The sequence below is a fragment of the Coturnix japonica genome, chromosome 18, assembly GCF_054131305.1.
Source record: "Coturnix japonica strain WE chromosome 18, WE-NBRP24, whole genome shotgun sequence".
Lineage (NCBI taxonomy): Eukaryota > Metazoa > Chordata > Aves > Galliformes > Phasianidae > Coturnix > Coturnix japonica.
In genome coordinates this window covers 3,767,462-3,793,614 of record NC_140680.1, presented here as the reverse complement: position 1 = coordinate 3,793,614, position 26,153 = coordinate 3,767,462, and the positions used below count along the sequence as shown (strand labels likewise).

General features: G+C 52.5%; 1 protein-coding gene across 3 annotated transcripts; it reads left to right on the top strand.

The window, feature by feature from the left end:
- The first annotated feature begins 232 nt into the window (after window positions 1-232).
- Window positions 233-25,663, top strand: PDGFRB (platelet derived growth factor receptor beta). Of its 3 annotated transcripts, XM_015875829.3 has the most exons (23): window positions 233-836; window positions 9,273-9,350; window positions 10,197-10,493; window positions 10,601-10,870; window positions 11,154-11,281; window positions 11,603-11,777; window positions 12,322-12,514; window positions 12,737-12,852; window positions 13,375-13,501; window positions 13,665-13,876; window positions 14,506-14,600; window positions 14,872-15,004; window positions 15,401-15,505; window positions 15,612-15,722; window positions 15,915-16,068; window positions 16,932-17,098; window positions 17,349-17,467; window positions 18,395-18,517; window positions 19,761-19,872; window positions 20,182-20,281; window positions 20,386-20,491; window positions 20,961-21,190; window positions 21,558-25,663. In XM_015875829.3, the coding sequence occupies exons 2-23, from the start codon at window positions 9,302-9,304 to the stop codon at window positions 21,706-21,708; spliced, it is 3,273 nt and encodes a 1,090-aa protein (XP_015731315.2). In that variant the 5' UTR covers window positions 233-836; window positions 9,273-9,301; the 3' UTR covers window positions 21,709-25,663. The 3 variants fall into 3 exon arrangements, with proteins under 3 accessions (XP_015731315.2, XP_085374877.1, XP_085374878.1); XM_085518751.1 differs by lacking the exons at window positions 18,395-18,517; window positions 19,761-19,872; window positions 20,182-20,281; ... (1 more) ...; window positions 20,961-21,190; window positions 21,558-25,663 and adding an exon at window positions 18,309-18,389; XM_085518752.1 differs by lacking the exons at window positions 14,872-15,004; window positions 15,915-16,068; window positions 16,932-17,098; ... (5 more) ...; window positions 20,961-21,190; window positions 21,558-25,663 and having other exon boundaries at window positions 15,612-15,649.
- The last annotated feature ends 490 nt before the right edge of the window (window positions 25,664-26,153 follow it).

The following is a 26,153-nucleotide window of genomic DNA, read 5'->3' as shown; positions in this document are numbered from 1 at the left end:
GGCCTTCTTTAATAAAAACATGAGTCAGCTGCTGGCGTGGGCAGCAGATTTTTCTAAACATCCCCTCATATCCTGAGAAAGGAATAAAATAAATAAATAAATAAATAAAGAATAAAAGAAAACGGGAGGGGATTTGGGGGGGGGGTGGGGGTGGGGGGGGAAGGGAAGAGGACAAAAAAAGAATAATAAAATAGGGAGAAAGGCCAGAACTGAAAGCAAGCACAAGGAGATGGGGAGCAGCTCTGCTCGAAGAGCAGAGCCGGGCTGCTCCGGGCTCCTTTTGTTTCCCATTCGCGGGGCCCTGACGCAGCCCAGCTCCCCTCTGTCGGCACCACTTGAGCTTTTCCTCTTTTTAGTTTTCTATTTCTTTCTTTCTTTCTTTTAATCCCTCCCCATCCCGCCGCTCCTTTGGGCTTTAAGCGAAAGTTTGGCTCGAAGCGGTCCCGCAGAGGGCGGAGGGGAGGAAGTGGCGGACTCCGCTGCGGGGCAGCCCCGCCGCTCCTCCCCCTCCTCCTGCGGTATTTAACCCCGCACACCGCCCCACTGGACGTCGGGGGGCTGCGATGCGCTGAGGGCGCAGCACGACGGCTTGGCTTTGCCCCAGCGCTGGCACAGCCTCCACACCCCTTTCTGTTTTACTTTTCTCCTCCCCCCAGCCCACCCCCCCTCCCCTTCATCTCTCTCCTCTATGCGGGGAAGCCTTGCCAGCTGGGGAAGGCTGGGAGGGCAAAGAGCCTCCGCAGGCTGCAGATAAAGAGAGCGGAGGAGGAGAGAAAGGAATTCGGGGCGGCTGCGGACGCGCGGAGCGGCACTAACCCGCTGGGACCCCACGTGAGGTAAGGCAGGGAGCCGGGGTGGGATGTAGGACCCCTGAAGGGGCTTTGCTGATGGGGATAACGTGGGGGTTGGCACCCTGAAATGGCCCACCAGCCCTGGGAGGGTGGTGGCATCCCATGGATAAAGCCATATTGGGTAACTTCCCCTCTACTCCCCCAAGGGATGCTGTGGCAGGGCTTGAGGAACCTCTGCTTATCCCTGGGGAGCCTCAGGTCCTTCCCTGTGATGTGCTGGGCTGTCAGAGGGCTGCTGTCTGTCCCCAGTGAACTACCACTGTGCTGTCACAGGCAGGGGCTGCAAGCAGAGCTGGGTGCAGTGGATGCTGGCTGCAGGGCCTGACTGCCCCATCTAGGAACCATGGGGAGTTTGGTGCAAAGCATCGCAGGGAGCAGCAGGGGCTTCCTGCTGACCTCCACACTACTCCAGGGTGGGTTTGCCGGAGGCTGGCACAGGGATGCAGGTCCTTGCTATGTGCAGCATTGCTCATCTTCACCCCATGCTTGCATCAGGCAGAGCAGCAATAATATGTCCAAACACAGCTGGTGCCACCCCTCTCCACTCATTGCTCTTAGTGGCCCCCCTATCCCTGTGGGCCAGGCCAGCACGGAGGGGAGATCTGTGAGCTGTGCTCAGTGCTTGCACCCATTCAGGGTGGGCCTCTCCAGGTGGTTGCACAGGTGTGGGCAATCACTCAGCTGTTGGGGTCCCCAATGCAATCAGGTGGTGGTAGGTCTGAAGCAAAGCCTGGTCTGCACATCCTGCAGTGCTGTGAGTCACAAAAGGACTTTTGGAGACATTGTGGAAACAGGGCATCCTGCTCCTGTGCTCGTCTGCCAACAGGGAGGTGCAGCTGGGGGTGCCAAGGGATATTTTGCTGCTCCATCCCTGTCCTGGATCACCTGGGGCTTCTGCTAAAGCATCAGGCAAAGAGCTGAAAGCAGTGGGTTCAGCACTAAGGGCTGCAGTTGGGAAACAGCCACCAAATGTCCTGAGTGCTTACAAGGGGGTCCTACTGGTCTCAGTTCTGGGCATCTCCCCATGAGCAACATGGAGGGAGGGGTGGTTTTATCCTCAGGGAGGAGCGAGCAGGTTGGGAGCAGCAGCCCACTGAGCTTTGGGAGGAACTATTAAATGTCTGTAGATGATCTTGAGAGAGAAGAGCCCAGGCAGTTTGTGCTGTGGGAAAGGATCTGAAGGCTTTGGACACAAACCAGATTGCAGCGCGGCATGGGGAAACCAGCAGTGCTTCCTGTGGGACTGGAAGGAGCAGGGCTGGGGGCAGAGCCAGCGCAGAGCAGTGCTGAGGGATGGACATGGGAGAAAGACTTGGGGAAGACACAGAAGGGGCTCAGAGCATGCAGAAAAGGCTGCAGGGGGCTGATGGAGGGGGCTCTAAATAGGGTTGGGTGCTTAGTGGGTGCTGGAATGGTAGCATGAAGTATTTGTGCATGGGGAGTGCAAAGGAAAAGGTCAGTGTGTAGTGGTGTGCAAGGCTAAGTTCTGGTGGGCAGAGCACCTTAAGCACTGCAGGTTCCAATAATCCATGCTGCACATGATGTTATGATGTGGAATATTGACAGCAACACCACAAAACCATGACACAGATGTCTGGGGGGGACATGGGCACTGCAGCAGGGCAATGAGTTCTTGGTATTGTTCAGGCTCCAGTTTGGTGGGTTCTCAGAGTATCCCAAATGATAGTGTTACAGAGTTAACAGTATCCCTGGAATTAGGGCAAGAAGTGTCTGTGAGCATCAAAGATTAAGGGATGCTCTCCAGCAGCAGATGCCAAGTTGAAATAGGATGAGTGCTGGATGGCCAAGCATCTCTCTACATGCAGCAGCAAAGGGCAGGGAGCAGGAGTGGTGGTGGCTGAACAACTGCTGGCCCTCAGCCACTGGTGGTGGCATTGGTGCTGCCTTTGGCCCAGAGCTGGGGACACATTGGGGACCAGTGGGCTGGATGAATCCCATCACTGTAGGCTGGGGCATTTTGTGCAGTCTGTTTGTTTGTGCTTGAAATGAGGGGAAGAAATCCCCTGGAGAGGAGCTGTGAGGGGAGGGTAGAGGTCAGGGATTGTTCCCTGGGGGGCTGGGGTGCCTCCAGAAGTCTCCTTCTGCTCTGCCAGGCAGATTGGGCATAATGAGGCTTGTTTTAGGGCTTGCTTAATTAGGCTCCCCTGAGCCATGCGCACCTCTGTCCTGTTCTGCAAGGACGGCCCTTCCTGGAAGTGCAGCACTTTCCTGGAGCAGAGTCAGCTGGGACAGGGATGGGGACACGTGCCAGAGATGAACAGAGGGGCACTGGGACAGGTCAGGGGGGTCCCATGGGTCTGTCCCTTTCCTTATAACAGGGGATGCTGGCAGTGATGTCCTGGCCCTTACACCCTTCTTCTTTCTCCTCATCTCTGGGACACAGGCTGTGGAATATTGAACAACCGTTTCAATATTCCTCATGAAATCTCGCACAGAAATGATGCTGCCAAGCAAGCAGGAGGTGTGTGGTGCTGCTGCATAGCAGGGATAGATGTGCAGGAAGTGCCTTCCCTGCTAAGGATGGGGACTTCTCCCTGTGTCCCCTGTGGACTACAGCAAGGAGCAGGGCCCCATCCTGCTCTCCCTCTTCCTTCCCCCTCCTGGCCCGTCTGCCATGCAAAGGAGGTTGTGACTGAAATCTTAATGCTACTGAGACACAGTAATTGGCACCAATTAAATTGCTACATTCATGTTTGAATTGCTTTAACTGGCGAGACACACTGTCTTATTTATACAAAAAAATATGTTTGCTTGTGGGTTTGGCTGAATCGGGGCCAGCAGAAAATAAACCATTGCAAGCTCTGCTCTCTGAAAGCACATTCTCCACTTGCAAACTGAAAGTCACCTCAGTTTCAGGGTTTGCTGAGCAAATGGCTGCAGAACAGAACCCTGCTCTGCTCAGGGCACTCCTTGAGAGGGTCTCGTCCTCTCCTGCCAAGTTTCTCTCTCCAGTGTGGGAGCGGATGGGGAGAATATGGTCTGATTCAGGAAGGCAAACTCTGGCAGGCGTAGGACTTGGTGATTTTAAAGCCGGGTTTGGAGAGAACAGGTGGTGGGTCTGTGTGATTCGTGGGGTTTTGGAGGTGTTTGTAGAGCATCGATGCAGAGAAAAGCTGGGGTGTTCTCTCTTGTTCTGTGAAGTGGGTCCCAGCTTGCAGCACAGGGAGCTGGCAGCTTGTCCCTGCTTTGCAGCAAGGAGAGGGGATGTGGTATTGGGTCTGAGCAGGGGGTGCGGGATCAGCCCCAGCAGCAGGGCACTGCATCAGGCCCCATCCCTCACGTGTGCTGCTGCCTTTGGCACACTGGGTCCTGCTCCTCATCCCCGACCACAGAGCTGTCATGTGGCTAATCCTGGCCACGAGAGCCTAAAACCCCAGAACAAAGTGATTAAGCTCGGGTCCCTCGCAGGCAGCGGAAAAGAGAAGGGCCGATGCAGCCACGGGAATTATTTCCTCCTCCCTGGCAGCACCCGCATCTCATGGACATTTTCAGTTGAGGATCAGGTTGCTCTCCCTTTGCAGGGTCGTGGGGCTGGGTATGCAGCAATGCTGGGAGGCAGAACACAGGGGGATGTCTCTATCTCCGTTGTTCTCCCCTTGGTTAGTGGTTAATTAGAGCCATCCAGGACCTTTGGCCCCAGACCAGCACAGTGGGGGACACAAGGTGCACGTACCTTAGCAAAGAACTTAGTTTTCTTTGCTGAAGCAAGGGAGGGAGGAAAGGCCTGAGGTGCCTTCATCCCTGCATCTTCCCCTGATCCTCTCCACCCCTACACAGCTGGAAAAGCATCAGGCAAGTGGATGAGGACACCCCGAGGTGACCCAGATGTTACAGCCTGAGGACAGAGGGGACAGATTGCTCTCCAAGCAGCCACTACCCAGCAGCTCCCAGGTTTTGTTGCATGGCTGGAGGCATCTATTCCTGGGGCTGGCAATGAAGTGATGCCAGGAGCTGTGTGGGTGCTGCCCTGTGGGCTGGGGGCACTGCACCCACGTTCATTGCTCACGTTGCTTGTGGTGTTTGCTCCTAAGATGTCTTTACTGTCAGGGATGATGGAGGAGTTGGAGGATGACCCTGGGCAGCTTGGTGGAGGGGGGCACCGGAGAAGCGTGAAATGCTCCCAAGAGACACATTTGGACCCCTGGGTTGGGGTCACTGCCTGCAGGGAGTGAGCTCTGGGGCTCAGCAGATCCCACTGCTCACACAAGCATCTTGCGTAGTGTGTGATGCCACAGCTTGGTCCAGGTGACCAACAAGCAAAAAGCAAGGCATCCCATCCCTCCTTCCTGACCTCAGTTGAGCCCCTTGCTTCCCTCCCAGGGTTTTCCCACAGCCTGGGCCAGGTTTGTTGGCTCCAGGGAGCAGCCCCGTGCCCAGCCTTCTTTCCATTAGTGGAAGCGGGGGGAGCATGTGCAACCCAAAGGGCCACGAATACCAACACTCAAGGCTGGGGGATTATTTATAACGCTGGCCCAGCTCCAAGCAGATGTTTCATTTTATTCTGAACTTGCGCTTAGATGGGTCACTCATTTCCTCTGTCTCCCATGGGCTTAAACCAGAGGGGGGAAAGAAGGGATATTAGGGTTGAGCATCCCTCAGTGTCATCAGCACAGGGGTAAAGCATCAGGACCACGTTTGCATCTGCAGGCTGATGTGCAAAAGGAGGTTTGTGTTCCAGGGACTGCCCATGGGACCCCCAGGACTTCCCAGTCCCTCCAGTTTCAGGTTTCCAACCTCTGTGTTTTATCATCGGCTGTTTACAGGCTGGGGATGACGGGCTCCCCATGTGCGCGCTGCCTAATTCTAGCCATGTGCTGGGAAAAAAAAAGGGCTCTGTGATGATAATCTGGCCTGTGAGTAAATGCGGTGTCATGGGAGCCGAGGGACCCCAGAGGAGAGATGTTGCAACTCCAGCCAGTTCCAGCCAAGGGGAAAAAAAAAAAAGCTCAGTTTTATTTAGATTAAAGGGTGGGAAAGAAGCAGTCGCAGAGGCGGGGGGAGGGTGGCAGAGGGAAATGGGACAGGCCAGGGAGTCTCACTGGTGGACAAGCAATGCTGGGGTCTCAGCAACCTTTGCCTGGGGAGCTGTTCCCCTCTAAATGGGGTGGGATGTCTCCCCTCCCCAGGCCAGGAGGGGCCCCCACACTATGGCTGTGCTGGGCATCGATCCTGGGATCCATGCAGGGCTTTCTCATTGCGCGCGGGCATCCATGATCTCACTTAATGACTCAGATGAGTTTAGACAAAGAAAAAATAAAGTGTGTTTTACTTCCCGCTAATTCACACCAGATGTCCTTTGCCTGCTTGGCAGGACCGCGGGGCCAGCGAGCACAGTGGGAGCGCCGGGAATCGCAGCCTGGCTGCAAATGGAAAGAGAGAGGAAAAGCAAGGGCAGCTGGTTGTGCTGAGAAGGGTTTTGCACCCTGGTTTCCAGCAAGCAACACGTCTTGCTGGTGGGCTGTGGGTCGCAGGGAGCTGAGCTCTGCTCAAGGAGCTGTGGGGCTGCAGGATGTGCAGAACCTTCCCTTCCCTGTGTGGATCTTGGCAGGCTGCTTCCCAGCTCCTGCAGCACTGGGGGTGCTTGTGGGACCCCTGCATAGTTTCTCTGCTTGGTTGTGGGTGAGTGGCAAGGAATGTGGTCAAGGAGTGCTCAGGCAGTGGGTAGCAAATGGTAAGGGTGTTGCTTGGTCCCATGGTTTAAAGCTGGTCATCTGGTCTGACTCCTCTACAATGAGCAGGGACACCCACATCAGTGGCTCTGAGCCTGGTGCTTGAGTGTCCACAGGGTCAGGAAATCCACCACCTCTCTGGGCAACCTGTGCCAATGCCTTTTCATCCTTACTGTAAAAAAACTTCTTCCTTATATCCTGTCTAAATCTCCTCTCTTGAATTTGAAACCACTCCCCCTTGTCCTGTCAAATACCAACAGGGTTTCAAGGCTGAGTCCGCACAGTGTGCTTTGGGCATTCTTGTTCAGACAAAATACAGGTCTGGGATGGAGGAACAGTAATAGATGAATGAGGTTTGGTGAAGCTTGAGATCCTCAGTAAGGCACTGTTATGGGGAGGGGTGGCAGAGATGGTGGAGTAATGACCCTCCCTATGTAGGGATGAGACCATCCCCAGCTGAGGTTGGGTCTGGCATTTCCCCACCTCCGGCATCCTTGAGGCTGCCATGAGGAGCTGTGAGCCGCAGTGAGGTCCCCCCACAGCCTCCTCTGCTCTGGGCTGAACAAACCAAGGGCCCTCAGCTGCCCCTCACACCTCCTGCTCTCCAAGCGCAGCCTGATGGCCGCCCTCTCCTCTCCCAGCCAAATTCCTCTCTTAGAATAATAAACAACACAGCTCAAGAGAAAACGACCAGCCTGCCCTTGTGTCACAGCACCAGAGAGGGGCAGGGGGAGGTTCTGTGCTGGCACTTGGGGACTGCAACAGGGAGGAGGGGCTGTGGAGGGTCTCAGCACAGTGATGGGAGCTGGGATGTCTCCTTGGTGCCTGCTGAGGAGCTGGCATTGCTGCAGGGTGGGGATCTTGCCCATGGGATGTCCCATAGTTAAGGTTGCTCAGCTGCTGGTTCATGGGAAGGGTGTAAGAATCTGAGAGGTCTGTGACCCCGTTTTCACTCGTGGGGCTGGAAGGAGATAATCCATGGCATCTGAGCACTGTGTAGGTGATGATGTTTGGGTCCAAGGATGGGATCACATCTGTGTACCTGATTCTGGACGGCTGGGTAGCGTCACTCTCACTTCGGGTCGTTGTCTGGCACTCATAGGGTGCATCTTGGTGTTCTTGCAGATAACAGAATCTGAGGCTGAGGATTGAAACAAACATCATTGAGGCTGGCAGAGATCTGGGTTCATTTACATCCCTTTGTGAAATGCCTGTTTGTGCACGTGTGCGAGCACACGTTGCTGTGTCAAGGAGAGGAAGGTCTGTCTGTCTGCTGAGCAGGCTCTGCAGAGCAAGCAGAGCTCGGCATTTCCAAGCATGCCTCTCACCCCAACCGGAGCAGACAAACAAGGGAGAGGTCACAGCTATTCGCGAGACGTTGCCACCCTCCCACTCTGCTCAGGAAGCATCTCCAAGAGAAAAGGCTTTCTGCAAAACCAGCGTTTTTATTAAAACCAGCCTTGAATGCTGGGGAGGCAGCCAGAGGCAGCAGGCGGAGGCTGCAGAGCTCTTGGTTCTCGCTGCAGCCTGGATCCAGCAGAGCACTGGTTTGCTTGGCAGGGATCCTACAGAGTCCAGGGTGCTGCTGGTGGGACCGGACCTCTCTGACAGGCAGCTTGTGTCCATTTACAGCCTGAATTTCCCCTCCATCCTTTTCATTCCATCCGCCCCCAGGTCTTCCCTTTAAGTGCTGTCTTCCTTCCCAGCAAATGCAGAAGAGAGGAGTCACCGAGGGGCTTTATGGAGGGGGAGAGGCAAGCTGCTGAGTAAGCTGGAAGCCTGGAGGGTTTTGCTGGTAGATCAGGCTTTCTTTATTCTTTTTTTAAATATTTGGAGCCAAAGCAAGAGAATAATAAAAACATCTGACAAGTGCACGTCATTTAACAACCATTTCCTCCCAACATCAAGCAAAGGGAGACGGCACTTCAGGGCCAAGAGGCAGCAGACCCACTCAGTAAGAGGCAATGCCTGGGGCTGGGCCACTAAGTTCAGATTGCCACCAGCCCTCAAGGGTCCTGGGGGGCTTCACCATGGGGTCTGCCTTGGGAGCAGCTTCAAGCTCTGAACCTCAGCTTTGGCTCTGGAGTCCCTGAATCACAGCCCACTCTGTGCCTGCCACCCTGTTGTGTAGGGGATGGCTCCAGTGCTGTTAGGGAGCTCTGGCCCTGAATCTTTTGGGCTATCAGTTTGCATCGGGGAGGGCTGGGCATGTTCCATGGAAAGGAATTCTTGAAAATGTTGATAAAAGGGATTTTAAAACAAAATTATTCCCTGAAGATGCATATTTATTGAAATAGAAGAAATTCTCTGGTTTTGGGGGGGGGGGGGGGGGGGGGATGTTTTTGGATGCATTTTCTTTTGTTGAAAGAAGCAGAAATTGTGGGAGGACTGGGGGGGTTGTCTGTTTTTTAGCAAGTTTTATCTCATTGGGACTGAGGGAAGTGAAAACTAATAGGGAAAAAAGGCAGAGGGAGGGAGGCAGGCAGTGCTCTGCTGGTGGGGAGAGGCATTTTGAGCTGTGATGACCAAGAGCTGACACAGCTCCTGGAGCCTCCAGCCCAGTCCCTGTTTCCCAGCAGGAGATGCCTTAGATCTGCTCCTTCAGCAGATCCAGCACGAGGGAGAGCCAGGTCAGCAGCAGGAGGGAAAGGCTGAAAACTGGAGAGTGGGGAGGTGGAGAGGGGACCCTCAGCCCTGTGGTGCTGTATTAATCCTGCTTTGTTCCTAACAGGATTGGGCCACTGGGCCGTGGAGCCCAACATGCTCTGTCCCCCTCTGAAGGCATCACTGCAGCTCCTCATCCTCACTGGTGAGTGGTAGCCCAGAGAGATGGGATCGGGGACTTGGCCCCTTATGGGGAAGCTGTCTGGGGATGCTTCCATCACCGGGGTGATGAGGAGATGGGTAATGGCACAGGGAGGCAGAGGGCTGCACTGCTTGCATCCGTTCTTTCTGGGTCTACCGGCTCTGCTGACACAGTCCTAATTCTAACCCTTACTCTAACCCTAACCCCATCCACAGAGACACTGTGGAGGAGCGTGTGCACTTTCCCAGCCCCACTGGGACATCTGCATGAAGCATAGAGGCCAGGAGACATGGGAAGCTGTTCAGGAAGACCTTGCCTGCTCGATTGCTTCCATAGGATTTCCTGCAAGGCTTTGCTTTCATTCCTTTTTCGCTTTCTTTTAAACACTGTTTCAGCCCAGCCTGTGTCATGTCTAGCACTGTCTCTGTAAAGAGGGAGCCAGCAGAGCAGGGAATTAATTCCTTCATCTCCTCTTCTCCCCCTGCCCACCAAGGCATGGCGTTTCTGAGCTTCTGATGGTGCAGCTGAGACCTACCTCTGCTTTATTAGACCAGCTCATTTTTAGGTCAGCAGGACTATATGCTGTCAGCTCCTCAGGCCCAGTGCATGGGATGTATACATCTGGGAGATGTCTAGGTCCCCCCTGCTTCCAGCCCTGCCCTCGCCAAGGATGTCCCTTGCACTGGTGTAGCAGCAGCACAGCAGCCCTGTTTGCACCCTCTGTTTCAGTGGGTGCCTGAATCCCTCCCAGGCCAGCCTCCTATTCCTCACCTCCTGATGACACTGGGCATTACTGGTCCTTGGATTTCAGAGATGTCCAATGTGCTCTCACCTCTTCCTCTGTCCCAGGTCTGTTGGAGGTAACGTCTGGGGGCAGTGGGCTGCACATCGAACCTGAAGATGCTGAGCTCGTCCTTAGTCTCCACAGCACCTTCTCCCTCGTGTGCTATGGGGACAACGCACTGGTCTGGGAGAGGGATGGTCAGCCTCTCACTGCTGTGCTGGAGCACAGGGACGGGGTCTTCGTCAGCAACCTCACCCTCAGGAACGTGACAGGCCGTCACACAGGGGAGTATGCGTGTCTCTACAGCCCCGACCAGGCTCCAGAGCGAGCAGAGAGGAAAGCTCTCTACATCTATGTTCCAGGTAAGGGACAGCACGTCCTTGCCTCTACATGGAAAGGTCCACGTGTGGCATGCTGGAGCAAGCAGTGGGAGAGGTCGTGGTGTAATGAGTGTACCCCTCTCTTATAGATCCCTCCTTAGTTTTTCTCCCTGCAATCACTTCCGAAGAGTTCTTCATCTTCATCACGGGCTACACAGAGGCCACCATCCCATGCCGTGTGACCAACCCAGAGCTGCAGGTGACCCTTTATGAAAAGAAAGTGGAGAATCCCATTCCAGCTGTTTACGACCCACAACAGGGCTTCAAAGGCTTCTTTGAGGACAAGACCTACTATTGCCAAGCAATCGTGGATGACCAAGAGGTGGATTCAGACACCTTCTATGTCTACAGGATCCAGGGTGAGCTGCCCTCATCTTGGCATATTTCTGTAGCTGTTGTGGCTATTCTTTCAAAACAACAGGGATGGGATAGAAAAGCTTTCCCCCTGTCCCTGTGATGTCCCTGATCAATTAAAGGGCTGGATTTAACCCTGTCTCTGTTAAAGAACAGGTCCTGCCAAAGTGTCAGATCTATACCTCATAGAAGAGATTTCAAGTGAATAAGTCCACCTAAGATAAATGGACTGGGTGTCCGCTCATCTCTTCCTTTATTAATCATCCCTTCCTTTGACACTTCCAACAGTCTCATCTGTGAACGTCTCCATCAGTGCAGTGCAGACCATAGTGCGTCAGGGAGAAAATGTCACCCTGATGTGCACTGTCAGCGGCAATGAGCTGGTCAACTTCAACTGGGATTATCCCCGCAAGCAGGTGAGTGCACCAACCCCACCAACCCCAGCCTTTGCCCATGTGTCCCATGGCAGTCACTCGTCAGTATCATAGCAATGTTCAGGAAGCTTCATGTCATGGCAGATGTAAGATGTTGCTGCCATTCAAGGAGGCTCAGTGGGGAGATTCTTGTGTGAAGGCTGGCTGTCTCAGGGGCTTTTGACGATGCGTGTTCCTTGTCCCCATTGTAGACAGACCAAGGTCTGCCTGCTTCTCCTCCCTCCCCGTGAGCCTGGCTCTGTCCTCCATTGGCATGAAATGCGCTTGACTTCACACACCGTATCTCTTGTCCCCATTGTGCAGGCAGGGAAGGCTGTGGAGCCAGTGACCGACTTCCTGCCAGGATCCAGCCATGACATCCGTTCCATCCTCGTCATCCAGAACGCAGAGCTGGAGGACAGTGGGACCTACGTCTGCAATGTCTCTGAGGGCTACCATGAGAAAACAGACCGGAAAGACATCACGGTCCAAGTGATCGGTGCGTCACTGACCGTGCTCTCAAAGGCAGCAACCCACATGGGTGTTGCTCCAGAATGGCAAACTCCTCTCTCTGCACAGCCTTCAGCTCCCTCCCCTTCTCACCCCACCCTCATTAACCATGGCAAAAAGTCAGCCCTCACCCCATAGCATCCCTGCCGACTTCTTGGCTTTGACACATCCAAACTCCCCCATCACAGATTATGGGACTCTTTAATATATTTGAGGGTTTGTGTGAGAGCTCTTTTGCACTGTGCAGTGCCAATGTGTTCTTAAGTCAACCTCCCACCTACACCTGTGCTCCTTTCATGTCATTTGAGGGAAGCTGCCCATCTCTGAAAGGTGACAGCCCGTTCCCTGCATGTTATCTGGCCTCTGAGCACGCCCCCATGCTCTCCTTGGGCATGGACCTGAGACCTAAAGGGGTGAACCTGGAGCTGCTCCATCACTTCAGGGTGTTTGATCCCAGACCCATGGTAGCTCATAGGGATGGAGAGGTGACTGTGTCTCTCCCTGAAGCCTGTATCCTTCTTGCCTCTTCTCAGAGCGTGGCTTTGTGCACTTCCACACCCACCTGGCCAGCACGGTGTATGCTGAGGTCCACAAGAGCCACATCATCCAGGTGGATGTGGAGGCCTACCCACAGCCAAACATTGTGTGGCTGAAGAACAACAAGACGTTGACCATGGAGAGCAGCAGCGAGTTCACCATCACCAACAGGAACCTGTCAGAAACCAGGTGAGGGCACATCACTCCTAACCAGAGGACAGGGAGGGAATAATTCACAACACAAAGTGGTTGGGCACAGGATGGTGGTTGGACACGGGATGGTGGCTGAATGCTGACCTTCCTGTGAGTGGATTCTGTGCATTCCTCAGTTGGGTGGGAGCTGGTCCCTTCCAAGCAGTGTCAACTACATGGTACCTTCCTGCATGCACTCCATGGCTGTGTCTTCTCCAGGTACCAGACATCTCTGGTTCTGGTGCGTGTGAAGCAGGAGGAAGGAGGATATTACACCATCCGAGCTTCAAATGAGGATGATGCACAAGAGCTGTCCTTCCATCTGCAGATAAATGGTGAGGATGTGCATGCAGACACGGGGCCAAGGATTGTGGGGGTAGTCCCAGGGGGTGGTTCCATCCTTTGCTCCAGGATTCTCAGCCTGAAGCCTTTACACCTATGACTACAGATCGGGGGGGGGGTTGGCCAAAAGAAGAGCATTAAAGTGAGGGCAAAGATTACCTGAAATATCTCACATTTGGTCTTATAGCCAGGGAAACAAGGAGGCAGGGCAGATACCAGCGGCATGGCCTTCAAGTGTTGGCCCAAGGATGCAGATGCATCTGCAGATGCAGAGGTGTCCTTATGTAGTTCCTCTGCTATACAAGCAGAATTGATAGGGTCATCTGTGGTCTTCCATGATCACCTCAGCCCTTTCTGGTTTTGCTTTTAGTTTCAAAAATAAGGCACATTTCCTCTAAGTCCTACCTCACTGTCACATCAACCCTGTGCCACAGTGAGAATCTAGGAGAACTTCCTTCCTCTGCATCTGCATTCAACACTGAGGATTAATTCCCACCAATGTGTCTTGGTTTCAGTGCCAGCCAAAGTGGTGAATCTCAAGGAAAACAGCAGTGCCAGCAGTGGGGAGCAGACTGTAACATGCTCTGCTGAAGGGATGCCCCAGCCAGAGATCAGTTGGTCCACGTGCAGCAACATCAAATGGTGAGCAGAGAGATGGAGCCCATAGGAATGACAGGGCTCATGCATTTTTAGAAACAATAGACACTTTATTTTACTGTGTTCTGCTGGCCCACGCAGTTGGACATCCCATGGTGCTACGTGGGTCTGGCTGCACCTTAGGTGCCTTTATCCTCCTCTGGTCCAGGTGTGGCAACCAGGGGCAGCCCACCCAGCTGCTGGGGAACAACTCTGCGGAGATTGGCCTGCACACCAACGCCACGTACCATGCAGAGCTGCAGGTGTACCGTGTGAACAGCACCCTGCAGCTGCACAGGGTGGATGAACCCCTGCTCCTGAGGTGCACCGTGCAAAACTCCCTGGGCACCACTTTCCAAGACATCACTTTGGTTCCAAATGGTGAGCACTGAGGGAGGTGTTCAAGTCGGAGGTGGGGAGATGGACTTTCCTCTCTGTGCCTCCAGCGTGGAGGTGCTGGGAGCCAGCAGTGTCCTCTGATAGCTGCAGTCCTCAGGCAGAGAGCCTGGATATTTCTGCCCAAAAGGAAGCCTCCTTTGTGTTGAGTGGGAAAGGCTGCTCTGAGAGCAATCTGTAGCCTTCGTGCCCACTGGCCATGGCCATTTTGCTCCCACTCCCGAGCAGGGCTATCCCTCCAGGGACTTAAGAACTGATCAGGTCCCCTAGTGTCTTGTTATTAGCCCGAGGGTCACTAGATGGTGCCACAGACCCAAACAACTACATGCTTTCCCAAATAACAGAAAGGAAGGTCTCAGCTGGGAAGGTCTGACCCAGAGGAGAGGACAGGACTGTCCCCAGTCAGACTCCAGCCCAGAGGACAGCCTGGGATGGATGCGTGGATCTAATGTGTCCATGGTGGATCATCAGTCTGTCATTACCCCTCAGGGTTGATGTCTTTTGGGGAGGTGTGTAGCAGGAAGGGGACGATGGCTAGAGGAGGGAGGGAGCCCTCTGTGCTGGGCTATGTGGGGGTGGGAGTCTGACTGCTGACCCTGTATTTACTGTTGTAGCCTTGCCATTCAAAGTGGTCATCATCTCCGTCATCCTGGCTCTGCTGGTCCTCACTGTCATCTCCCTGATCATCCTGATCGTCCTGTGGCAGAAGGTAAAAAAGGGCAGCATTTGGAGGCTGCTGCAGTGGTACGCATGTCAGAGTGGATGGGGAGAGCAAAGCTGTGAGCTTCTGCCTGATGATGTTCCATCCATATTGGAAATCATGGGACTCTGTTGGCCTCCTGCCACCTGTAGGCTAGACATGGAAGGTGGCAATGACTGCAGAGGTCCAAGACTCCCTAACAAAACCCATCCACAGGCCCCATGCCCTCCCTGTCCTTCAGCTTCTCAGATCTCCCTTGTCTCTTTGCTCCCCTCTCCAGAAACCTCGCTATGAAATCCGCTGGAAGGTGATCGAGTCAGTGAGCTCTGATGGGCACGAGTACATCTATGTGGATCCCATGCAGCTCCCTTATGACTCCAGCTGGGAGGTGCCCAGGGACATGTTGGTGTTAGGTAAAGGCTCCACAGGTCCCTCTGATGAACGTTGTCTGTCTTGGGGTGATGGTTTTGGGTCTGGGATCTCAAGAAGAGAACAACCCAGGCAGGGCACAGAGATCCCTGGGACATGAGGTGATCCTGCAGCAGAGGGACCATCTGGGGCTGCTTTGGGAAGCTAGCTGCTCCCTTTGGCATGAGGCTCATGGTCATTCCTGTCTCTCCTTCTCTGTGGCTGGCAGCTCCTTCCCTTCTCAATTAGTCACAGACCAGTTACAGTGCCAAACATCCTCCCTCTCCACCACTGCCATTCTCATCAGGGTGGCTGGTGCCATTTCAGACAAGAGACTTGCCTTTCCCAAGGTCCTGTTCTTTCCTATCCTCAATGATCACATCACCCTCACCTCTCCGCAGGACGCACTCTTGGCTCTGGTGCCTTTGGACGTGTGGTGGAGGCAACAGCGCATGGCCTGAGCCATTCCCAGTCCACCATGAAAGTGGCAGTCAAGATGCTCAAGTGTAAGTTCCTCACACTGTCCCTTTCTCCCACCCCAACACCACAAGGCTGGATGATGCTCAGCTGCTCACTCCTCACCTTGCCACTCACATCAACTGTCCCCAACAGCCACTGCCCGGAGCAGTGAGAAGCAAGCTCTCATGTCCGAGCTGAAGATCATGAGCCACCTGGGACCTCACCTCAACATCGTCAACTTGCTGGGGGCCTGCACCAAAGGAGGTAACTGAATGCCAGCTGTCTTCTCCCTGCCTTCCCAAACAGAAATAACAAGTTCTGACAATGCTCAGTCCCAGCAAAAGGCAGCTTTTCCTCACATCCTGCAATCCAGTAATGGCCCTCAGGGACAAAAATCACTGCCCCAGGGGGTAAATGGGGCCAAGTAAAGATGACGTGAGTGCTCTTTTCCCCCAGGGCCCATCTATATCATCACTGAGTACTGCCGTTACGGGGACCTGGTGGACTACCTGCACCGCAACAAGCACACCTTCCTGCAGTCCTGCGGTGAGAAGGCCCGCCGCGAGGCAGAGCTGTATGGGAACACCATCAAGGAGGACCACGTGCAGAGGTGCCTGGAAAGCAGCCTTCTCCTCCTCCCTGCTGCCTGCACCATCTTAACCCACACCAATGAGGGAAGCTGGTAGTGCCAGGAAGAATCCTTCATTTCCTTCAGGCCAGTAAAATAAATGCTGGCTTAGCCAAGGGAGCATGGTTGCCCAGTGTCACCCTTAGCCAGACAGCCACCTCCAGACAGCTCCTGGCAGGCAGGGATTTAGCAGAGGCAATTTGTGTGTGCTGGAGGCTGATGCTAACACATACCCTGGCTGCTCTATGCCAATTGGGAATATTCCCTGGCAGCATTAACTTTACTAGCACAACAGTAGCCACTCACTGAGTACAGAGAGGAGTTTCTCGGCACATCTTAGTCTTTGGAGACCTCAGCTGTGCATTTTCAGGGCAGGTTGTGTTGCTACTGTGCCTAAGGGAGAAGTGCTAGAAGGAGTGCAGTTGCACAAGAGGTGCTAAGAGGAAAAGGAAACAGTCCTTCATCCAGCTGCCAGCTGTAAGAGATGCAGACACATCAGTGCAGAGAAACACTCCCATGGGAAACGAGAAAGCAGCACTTCCTTCCAGCACACAAAAACAACAGTAAAACAGAGCAGCGTTAGGACATTATCACAGCTGCCCCCTGCACTCGAAGGCAGCTGAGATCCTCCTAAGAACAAAGCACAGGCTCACAAGCCCCAGAGTATTTATTATGGAAGGAGACCCCCGGTGCCATTTATGTGCCACAGAGCTTCTTTCCCTGCTGTGAGACATTTCAGTGCTGGGGCTAAGGGTTCAGGAGCTGCAGTTCTTCAGATCGTTTCCCCCACAGTTTGCATCTCCTGCCCTTCTCTGGGCTTGAATAATCTCTTTTTCCCCTTCCAGTCACCTCTCCTTGTCTGTCGAGAGCGATGGGGGCTACATGGACATGAGCAAGGATGAGTCTCTGGATTATGTGCCCATGTCTGATATGAAGGGTGAAGTCAAGTATGCTGACATCGAGTCTTCTAACTATGGCACCCCATATGAGCTGGACAGCTATTCCCCGTCAGGTAACAGCTCTGCTGTAGTGGAAGGGAAAAGAACTTGCATTTGGGTGCAGGATGTCTTTGCTTACAGAACTGGATGGGTCAATATAGCAAAGGTCACCTTTGAGACTAATACAGCATCGTGTTGGGAGCCCCAGCCTCTGTCGTAGTGTTGATGGAGGCAGAGCCATCCCCATTGAGCTGGTTCCTCCTGCCAGCTGCAGTCTGTGAGTGTGCCATGTCACACCAACCTCTGTGTCTGCCTGTCTTCCAGCTCCTGAAAGAACAGACCGGGTGACACTGATAAATGAATCTCCGCTCCTCAGCTACATGGACCTGGTGGGCTTCAGCTTCCAAGTGGCCAATGGGATGGAGTTCCTGGCTTCCAAAAATGTATGTATGCAGGCTGGCCCATGGAGGCAAGGAATGGTGTGCTGTGCCTGTGGTCACCTTCATCTCATTGTCCCTCTGTCCACACTGACCTCCTTGAGGGACAAGTGGCCATGCAGTGGAAAGGCTGCCAACCACTTTCCTTTGGAGATATAGCCCTGAGGATCAGTGTGATTGTACTTGCATGCCAGCTACCAACAGACCAAGTTTCACACCTCAGATTCCATGACTCTGAGCTCCTCCCAAGCCCTGTGCAGCACAGCTGTGGTGTTACGTCACCCTCCTTTACTGGGATGACCGGCTGCAAACAGATAGCCTTGCTGTGCTAAACAAAGGGCAGTCCAGAGCAAAGCTGCAACTCTCGTTGGACATTCACATTGCCCCACATGCTATAAGCTCCCAAAGCCTCTTAAGAAGTGCTTGTTCAGTGGTAATTAAGCCAATGGAGTGGACCAGGCTTCCTAAGATCTGGCTTAGCCTAGGATAGGCAGTAACATAGTCTCTCAATGAAACATCATGCAGGGCAGGGATGAGAGACAGGGTGGGGATGGTATGAATGACATGCAGAGAAAAATTTCTGGCTCTTTGCCTCCAGCCAGCCAGTGTGATCTCCAAAAGAGTTACAGTCAGTGCTATCCCATGGAGCATAGAAGGGGAGCTCCAAATTTACACAATCTTACTTTGCAATGGGGTAACATTACTGTTCGAACTGTTAGTGTCTGGCAAACATAAGGCCCTTTCCAGTGTGTCTGTTCCAGTAAGCAACAAAAATAAGGTAGTCCTTCTAGTGGCTTTGAGCTATATAGGTCTATAAAGGTGAAGGAGATGACTCCTGTCCCTGCAGCAAAAGAAATGGGCTAGTGCTGAAGCTGGGCTTCTTCTCTGTGCCATTTGGGGCTGCTCCCAATGACAGTGCCCTGCCTCCTGCAGTGTGTGCATCGTGACCTGGCTGCCAGGAACGTCCTCATCTGTGAGGGGAAGCTGGTGAAGATCTGTGACTTTGGTCTGGCAAGAGACATCATGAGGGATTCCAACTACATCTCCAAAGGCAGCGTGAGTACCCAGAGCCACGTCATCCCCTTCTCTGTAGGGCTCTGGGCCTGGCACCATGCTCCCCTGCAAGCCCCCTGTCTGTTGCTGTGCCCAGAGGTGGTGACAAAGCAGCATTCCCAGCTGATGGTGTCAACCATCACCAGCCAACCATCGTGCACTTGATGTCTGCATGGTGCTGAGCCTGGTCCTCAGCTGCAGGCAGGAGGAATGCAAAGTTAGGCAGCTTGGCAGTGGTGCTGTGAGTCACTGGCCACTCTGGGAAGATGTCCGCAGCCTTCTGCTGTAACCAGCAGACCACAGGGTAAGAGGAAGTGCTTTCCTGCAGGCAGCTACTTTCCAGAAAGGCATCTCCAGTCTTTTGAGGCAAGAGAGGATGGGGCTGTTATTGAGCTTACCTGTGCTTTCAACAGGAGTGTGTCTGCTCCAGCACTGAGGAGCTGGGGATGCACAAGCCTAAGCAGAGCAGGATGTGAAACTGGCTTCATTTGGCAGATAGGGAAACTGAGTCTGAGGGAGCTGAGAGTGGTGCCAGGCCCCTCAAAACTGTCTTTATCTACTCGATGAACTACTCAGCTTCCCCCCTGATTTGTCCCATTTGCATGGCATGGCAGCCAGATGTTGAGCATATTGGCCAGGGGACCTCTCTGCAGAGAGACTGTGATTTTCCAGTCCAGCCTTGATATGGCTTCTTTTCCTTATGAAACAAGAAATGAAACTGTGCCTCTTTGCAGTTCTTCCTGGAGATTATTTTGGTATTTGTTATGCAAGCGGATCTCTGGAACAGCACAGCCAGTGCTGCACACACTGATTGACTGAGGCTCCTTTTAGTGTATCGCCATGTGAGTAGGAACAGGAAAAGCTGAAGCTTCTGCTCTTTCCTGGTCGTCCCATAGCCCACTCCAGCTTAGCCTTAGGTTTCCAGAGTGCAGATAGTTCTGGACTCCCTCTGGGAGTTCTGTGGTCATGCTGTGCAATCAGTGAACTCATCCCAAGGGCTGGGGAACAGAGATGCACACTGTGACAGCTCATTATAGCAGACAGGCTGTTCTGTATGATAGAAATGGATGTAGCACACCCGTTCTTCCCTCCTGCTTTCTGGGTTTGTCCTGCAGTAAGAAAGAGAAAATGGATCCCTCCAGGAAGTGTTGGTCAGCAGATATTTGGGGCTGTCAGGCAGCTCCAAGAGCTCTTCTCTGCTTGCAGATGCAGCTAACTCTCTTCTCATTGCAATTTTTCCTCACAGACCTTCTTGCCCCTTAAGTGGATGGCCCCAGAGAGCATTTTCAACAACCTCTACACCACCCTAAGTGATGTGTGGTCCTTTGGGATTCTTCTCTGGGAGATATTCACTCTAGGTAAGTGTCCTGGAGATCACGGTTGTGTCCACAGAAATGGTGGCACTTTAGCAGGATCCTTTCCTAAATGCAGAGGGTAGAAATCCATCCTAATCCCCAAGTCCCAACTCTACCAGCATCAGAGTAGCACTTCACTCAGTGTCTCCTTTTTTCCCATGCTGACGTGGCCACTTGGAAGCCAAATGAAACAGGAAAGGTAAATTGAAAAACAAAAAGCAAGCAGAGAGGAAACCTTGGTGTGAAAAGCATGTTGGTATGGGGGTGGCAGGCTCTACATCAGCCTGATTCCCTGCTCTCCCTTTACTCCAGGAGGGACTCCCTACCCTGAACTGCCTATGAATGAACAGTTCTACAATGCCATCAAACGTGGCTATCGGATGTCCAAACCTACCCATGCTTCTGATGAAATGTAAGTGCTGCCTGCACGTGTTAACCCTGGGCCTGCTCTGCAGAAAGGACAGGAGCGGTTTTCCCTGCTAAGTCACCAACGTGCCCATTCTTCCATTTTGTTAGCTACGAAATCATGCAGAAGTGCTGGGAGGAGAAGTTTGAGATCAGACCGTCCTTCTCACAGCTGGTGGTGCTGATGGGAAACCTCTTGGTGGATTGCTACAGAAAGGTATGTGCAAAGGGTCAGTGCTCTTTGAAGGGATGCCACCTTGGTTTTACGGCATTGGATGAAGTTTTGGAGGCCCTGATTAATCATCATTAGCTGCTGAGCTGGAGCATTTTGCTGTGATTTGAGCTACATTCATTTAAACGGCCAGAGGAGGTGATTTGGGAATGCTGGGGATGTTGTGAGACAGCTGTCCTCATCAGGCAGCTGGTTTGTCAGCAATGGCAGAGATCAGAACTGGCTGAAGATCAGACGCCTGTTGCTGACTGATGCTTTGGAACCATGGAATTGTGCTGCTGATCACTCATATAGGAAACATTCACGATGTGTCTGTGGTGGAGTCAGGGTAGCTGAACGCAGCTAGATGTCAGCCCCTGGGGAAGGAAGCTTGGCAGTCAGGGAAAGCAAACACATCTGTGTGTTTTCTCCGCTCACAAGACCTTCCTGTTTTTCTGATAACCTGTGAGAGCAGAGGTACCAGCAGGTGGATGAAGAGTTCATGAAGAGCGACCACCCCGCTGTTGTTCGCACAAGACCCACCATCCCCGGGTTGAACAACGCCAGGCTCCCTCCCAGCTCCCCCACCCTCTACACGGCTGTGCACCAGAACGGGGGAGAGAACGACTACATCATCCCTCTTCCTGACCCCAAGCCTGAGGCAATCTGTGACCTCCCTCAGGAGGCCTCCATCAGCCGTGCCAGGTAGAAAAGTCATTTCTAAATGCTGTCTCTTCCCAGGATTGCCCAAAACTGAAGAAGGGGCCTTCAGCTGCAAATAGGGATGCTCTGCTCAGGGGTGGGTTAACTAGAAGAGAAGGAGGGTGGTGTCACCCCTGTGAGCTCCCAGGGATGGAGTTGAACCAGAGGGCTGTGAGCTAAATGGTGTCTTGTCTCATCCCCACATGTCAGCTAACACAGCTGGGGACAAGAGAGGGCACACCGGGATATGGAGCTCTGAAAGCAGCTAAGATTGACCAGGAGCTCAATGTGCTTCTCATTCATTGGGAATCCTGTCTCAACAGGGAACTCAGGATAAACTCTCATATCTTTTCCCTTTGTCTCCCTTCAGCTCTATGCTGAATGAAGCCAACACATCATCTACAATATCCTGTGACAGCCCCCTGGGCCCCCGGCAGGATGAAGAGCCAGAATGTGACCTGCAGCTGGGCTGCCAGGAGCTGGCACCGGGGCACCACGAGGTGGAGGAGAGCTTCCTGTAGGCAGAGCTGGGCTGGCGGCATCTCCCCATGGCGAGGCCAGGTGTGGGGCTGAGCCGGGCATCGCAGAGAACCACGCTTCGCACTTGTCCATTGGGACATCCCTGCTTGTCCTGGCGTTCCTCCCTCTTTCCCATCTGCCGGAGTCAGGCAGAGATCAGAGACATTTCCCCATTGCCATCCCCTTCCCTCCTCACAGGGAGGTGGCTCAGCATCTTCCAGATCACTGCCATGTCCTCCTCAGCGATCAAACCGCTGTGGGAAGGAGACATCTCACAGACCCACATCTTCGTCTTAAGTGGAAGGTGTGGGTTAGATCTCCACAAGAGACACCACTTTCCGCGTTGCTAAGATGCTCCAGCCTCTTCCCCTTCTGCACTCTGTAGATGGCAGTGGGTTCCAACTCCTCCGCACCAGCACTTCCCTGATGGTCTCAGCACCAACCACACCGTGGTTCTGCGAAATGCCACCAGAACAGTTTCCTTGGAACTCATTGCTGGGGGGTAGAGAAGCTGCAATACCCAACTCTGGCTGTTGGGTGGATTCTCCTCCAAGCAAAGGCAAGTCCTGGAACGACCAGCCAGAGTCTCACAGATACTGAGTCACCATTCTCCTATCCTGACTCTCCAGTGGACAGAGCATCGCAAGCTCTACAGGTACTCATGGCTCTGGGGCGCAGCTCTGCCATCCCACCTGGAGCCAACCTGTGCCCAGCCAGGAGTCTAAGGGCCAGGAACACAACATGCTCTCACAATGACTCTGTTGTAGCAAAGAGGGCAGTCCAGTGTTGTTGTCTGTGTGGGCACTAAGCTAATCATTCTCCGATGGTGATTTAAAGGGAACAAATATATTAATCCACTAGCCAGGGCCAGTATAAGGAAGCAATATGGCTACTCATTAATCTTTTACTGCCACTAAGCCCAGATCATCTGCTGGGAAATTGTGTAACCCCTATGGCTGCAAAACTTTAATGTCTTATCTTTGGGAAATAAGGGCTCCACTGTGAAAGACTGTCGACCCAAACTCTGTCCTTCTCGGTGGTGGGTCTCACTGGTCCCTCTTGAGTAATATCAAGACTATGGGGAGCAATAAGGATGCCAGAACACCAGCCCAGGGGCATCTCAAAAGGCAGAGAGGGGGAGAGGCTGGGAAGCTGTTTGTCATGACACCTTGCAGTTGTCTGGGGACTGGGCACAGCCTGCCAGGGCTAGAAAAGCTAGAGCTCAAAACTACAGCTCTGACACCACAGGAACTGGCAGGGCTTTTTATCTAAAGGGAGAAGTTTTGCCTTGTAGAGCTCTGCAGCACGTCCCTCACTCCCATTATCCCTTGTGCTGCCCTACCCACACGCATTTCTCTCTACATCCCACTAATCCTGCACAGGCAAATTGGAAAACTCAGGCAGCATCTTTTGGGTTTCGGGCACCCGAAAGCCACTGATTTTCTTCTTTTAATCTGATATGTCTGGGGGGGGTGGAACAAAAAATACCCAACAGCAAAACAGCTTCTGTCTTATGTTGCCTGATCATTGAAATGCTGCCAGTTGTACAATTAAAAGAGGAGTAGATATTTTGTAGGTTGATGCCCTTGGTAAAATGTGAACCTAAGGGAAAGCATTTTAATTGGCAGCTGGTGGAGGAGCATTTCAGCCCTTGTGGTCAGATTCCCCATCATCTGTGGGAAACACACTGTGAATGACAACTGTTGTTTCCACACTAGATTCTCCTGTCTGTACTGAAGGAGCCATCTCCTGTGGTTCCAGAGATGATCCTAACTGTGGAGAAGTGATAATTTCAGAGATCCTTGGGGTCAGACCACTGTACTTTTCTGACATGCAAGGTGCTTGGTAGGATGCATGTCACTGCAACTTGAGCCCATAGGATGGCACGTCTGATCACTCCTGTCCACACCAACTCCATTCTTACTTTGTCTTTCTCTGCCAAGTGTGACCAGAAATATCCAGTACTCCAGGTCGGGTCAAGTCTAGACCTCACACAGGGCATTAATACCTTCTGGTCTGTCCTGCATTTGTCTTGCCTGGTGTTGCTTTGGATAACGCTACCTTTTTCCAAGCCACAGCATAGCGGTAGTTTGGAGTCATCCCCTAACCAACCTTAACACCTACATCTTTCTACTCTTCCAGCATTTCTAACCAGAATACTCCCTGCTGTTCCAGACGTTGGGTCATCAACACGTTTCATTAACAAACTATTTTTGGGCTGGATCAACTAATAAAAATATTAAATACTTCAGGCATCGAGAGCAACCCTAGAGAGCTACTTTTACTACCTCCATCCAGCCCAGAGATTTTCCTGTCAATAAAACCCTTCTCTCTCTTTGGCCATTCACTTTATTTCACTAAACCTGTGCTAAGCTCCATCTTGTACAGATAAATTACTAATTTCTCACTATTAAACTCTATTCCACAGTCCTAAAAGAGGACATCTAATTCTTGTCCCTGCTGGGAGTCTCAAGTATTCTGTCTTATTAGCTGGGCATTAGCTACGCTTGGATGCCTATTGCATTTTATCCCTTATGTACATTCATTTTAATTATTCTTAACATCAAAATGTGTTCTAGCTGCTTAAGGGATCCAATTTGCCAGCAAAACCTACCTCCCTCTTCCTTTTTACCTTTTACAATGGTACCATTCCCCTCTCTAGAGAGGTATGACCAAATAGTTGCTGTTGGTCCTGTGATGCCAAGGGCCAGCTCTTGCACTTTGCGGTACTTTCCCACCCTTACTCAACTATTCCCCACCACCCTGTCAGTGTAGTTTGCAAAGTAAGTCTGCAGCCTGAGCTGGGAAATCTCTCCTCAAAGATGGCTTAGGAAGGGTAAGCTCACCCCACGTGGGGACCTGGCTCCAGCCCCCATTCCCTCTCTCTGCTGCCAACACTCCAGTCCTGGCATGACCCAGAGGGACAGGGCCAGCAGCGATGTTGGCTGTTCTGAGCCCAGCAGTTTTGCAGCCATGATTTCTCCGGTGAGATTCTGAAGGGAACCGGTCTCTCCGGGCTTTTACTTTTGACCATCAGTCATTTTGTTTGGATGTGTTTTTGTCTTTGGAGGTAGACCCAAACTGAATGCCTCTCCAAAAGGGAGACGTGCCACAGCTTGGGCCCATCTCTAGTGCAATATCTTTTATTTGTAGATTATATTTTACTCTGCAGCTGTCCGTTGTTATCAGCACCAGTATCCACATAATCCTACTGCCAGTCACTATTTCATACGTACCTAAGTGTATCCCAGAAACTAATGCAACACTCCAGAGTCTCTTTCGGTGTTTAAGATGCTTCTCAGACTGACGTGTGCACAGCTTCTAAGCCTTTTGTCCTTCTCGGTTTGAGCGTTGTTATTATGTTTTTTTAAAGTGAGAGTGTCACATTTAGTGTTTGTTTGTGTTGTGTCAAGAATCCTAGAGCACAGCGGACTTTAATGTAACTCAGTTGTCTCTGTTCACCTCTCAGTGGGACTGTGGTGGAGCCCTGCAGCGTGGGAGGCAGAAGTGCAGTGCAGACGTGCAGCCAGGGGAAGTGGGCCAGAAGGGAGAAATGGCTCTTCCCTTTCTTCCCAGCCAGGGTTTGGGGCTCGGGTGGGCAGCACCACAGGCACAGGGCTCTGGGTTTGGGCTGTAGGAAAGCCTGAGGTCTGTCTGTGTAAAGCTGGGCAGATCTGAAGAGGGGATTCACGCTGTCACTCCGCAGCATCTCTGAACTGCACAGCACCTGCCTCCACAGCACCTGCCAGAAACCACCCTGAGGGCAAAGGGACAAAAAGAACAGAGTTCAGACTAAGGTACCAAAGAGTTAACATTCTCCTAGGTTTACAGATGTACTTGTAGGACTTGTACTATGTCACATCTATAGCCGTGAGATATTATTTTTATGCTGTAAACTTTTACAAATACATTTTTAAAGAAAGAGTTTAAAAATAAAGGTGTTTTTTTCTTTTTGCAGAGTGCCATCTTCTCCTTTTTATTTCTTTTTCCCCCCAGTTTTGGTTGCTGCCCCTTGCTCCCACACTAGGTAGGGCTGGGAATACAGCTTAAGCATGTTGTGGGTAAAGGCTAAGCACGTTAATACATTGTGTGTGACCCTAGTGCTTAATAGAAGCCAAGCTGGAAGCCAGGCAGAGAGAAGCAAGGCAACAGCTGAGCCTGGAGATGTGGTAAGGAAAAGGGGCTGCAAACAGGGTAGGAGCTACCAGTGTTCCAGCCAGTGGGTTGTGTTGTAATGGTGGGAGGAAAGCAGAGGGAAGGCCACCAGGAGCAGGGCACATATACGTTCCCTGAGGTTCACATGGTAGCCACCAGCAATGGCTCACTGTTCTCCATTGCTGGCACTGTGCTCAGATCAGGGAGGGATGCAGGAGGTACCAGACTGAACAGTGCTTGGTGGGGGACACCACAACGCAGGTGATGTTTGCATGGACTTTAATAGACAAAG

What these genes read in the sequence shown, in the direction of transcription:
- PDGFRB (XM_015875829.3), top strand. Translation starts at nt 9,302, where the DNA reads ATGCTCTGTCCCCCTCTGAAGGCATCACTGCAGCTCCTCATCCTCACT. An exon ending in CTTCCATCTGCAGATAAATG is followed by an intron (nt 12,853 to 13,374) that starts GTGAGGATGTGC and finishes TCTTGGTTTCAG; the next exon opens with TGCCAGCCAAAGTGGTGAAT. An exon ending in AAGGAGGACCACGTGCAGAG is followed by an intron (nt 16,069 to 16,931) that starts GTGCCTGGAAAG and finishes TTCCCCTTCCAG; the next exon opens with TCACCTCTCCTTGTCTGTCG.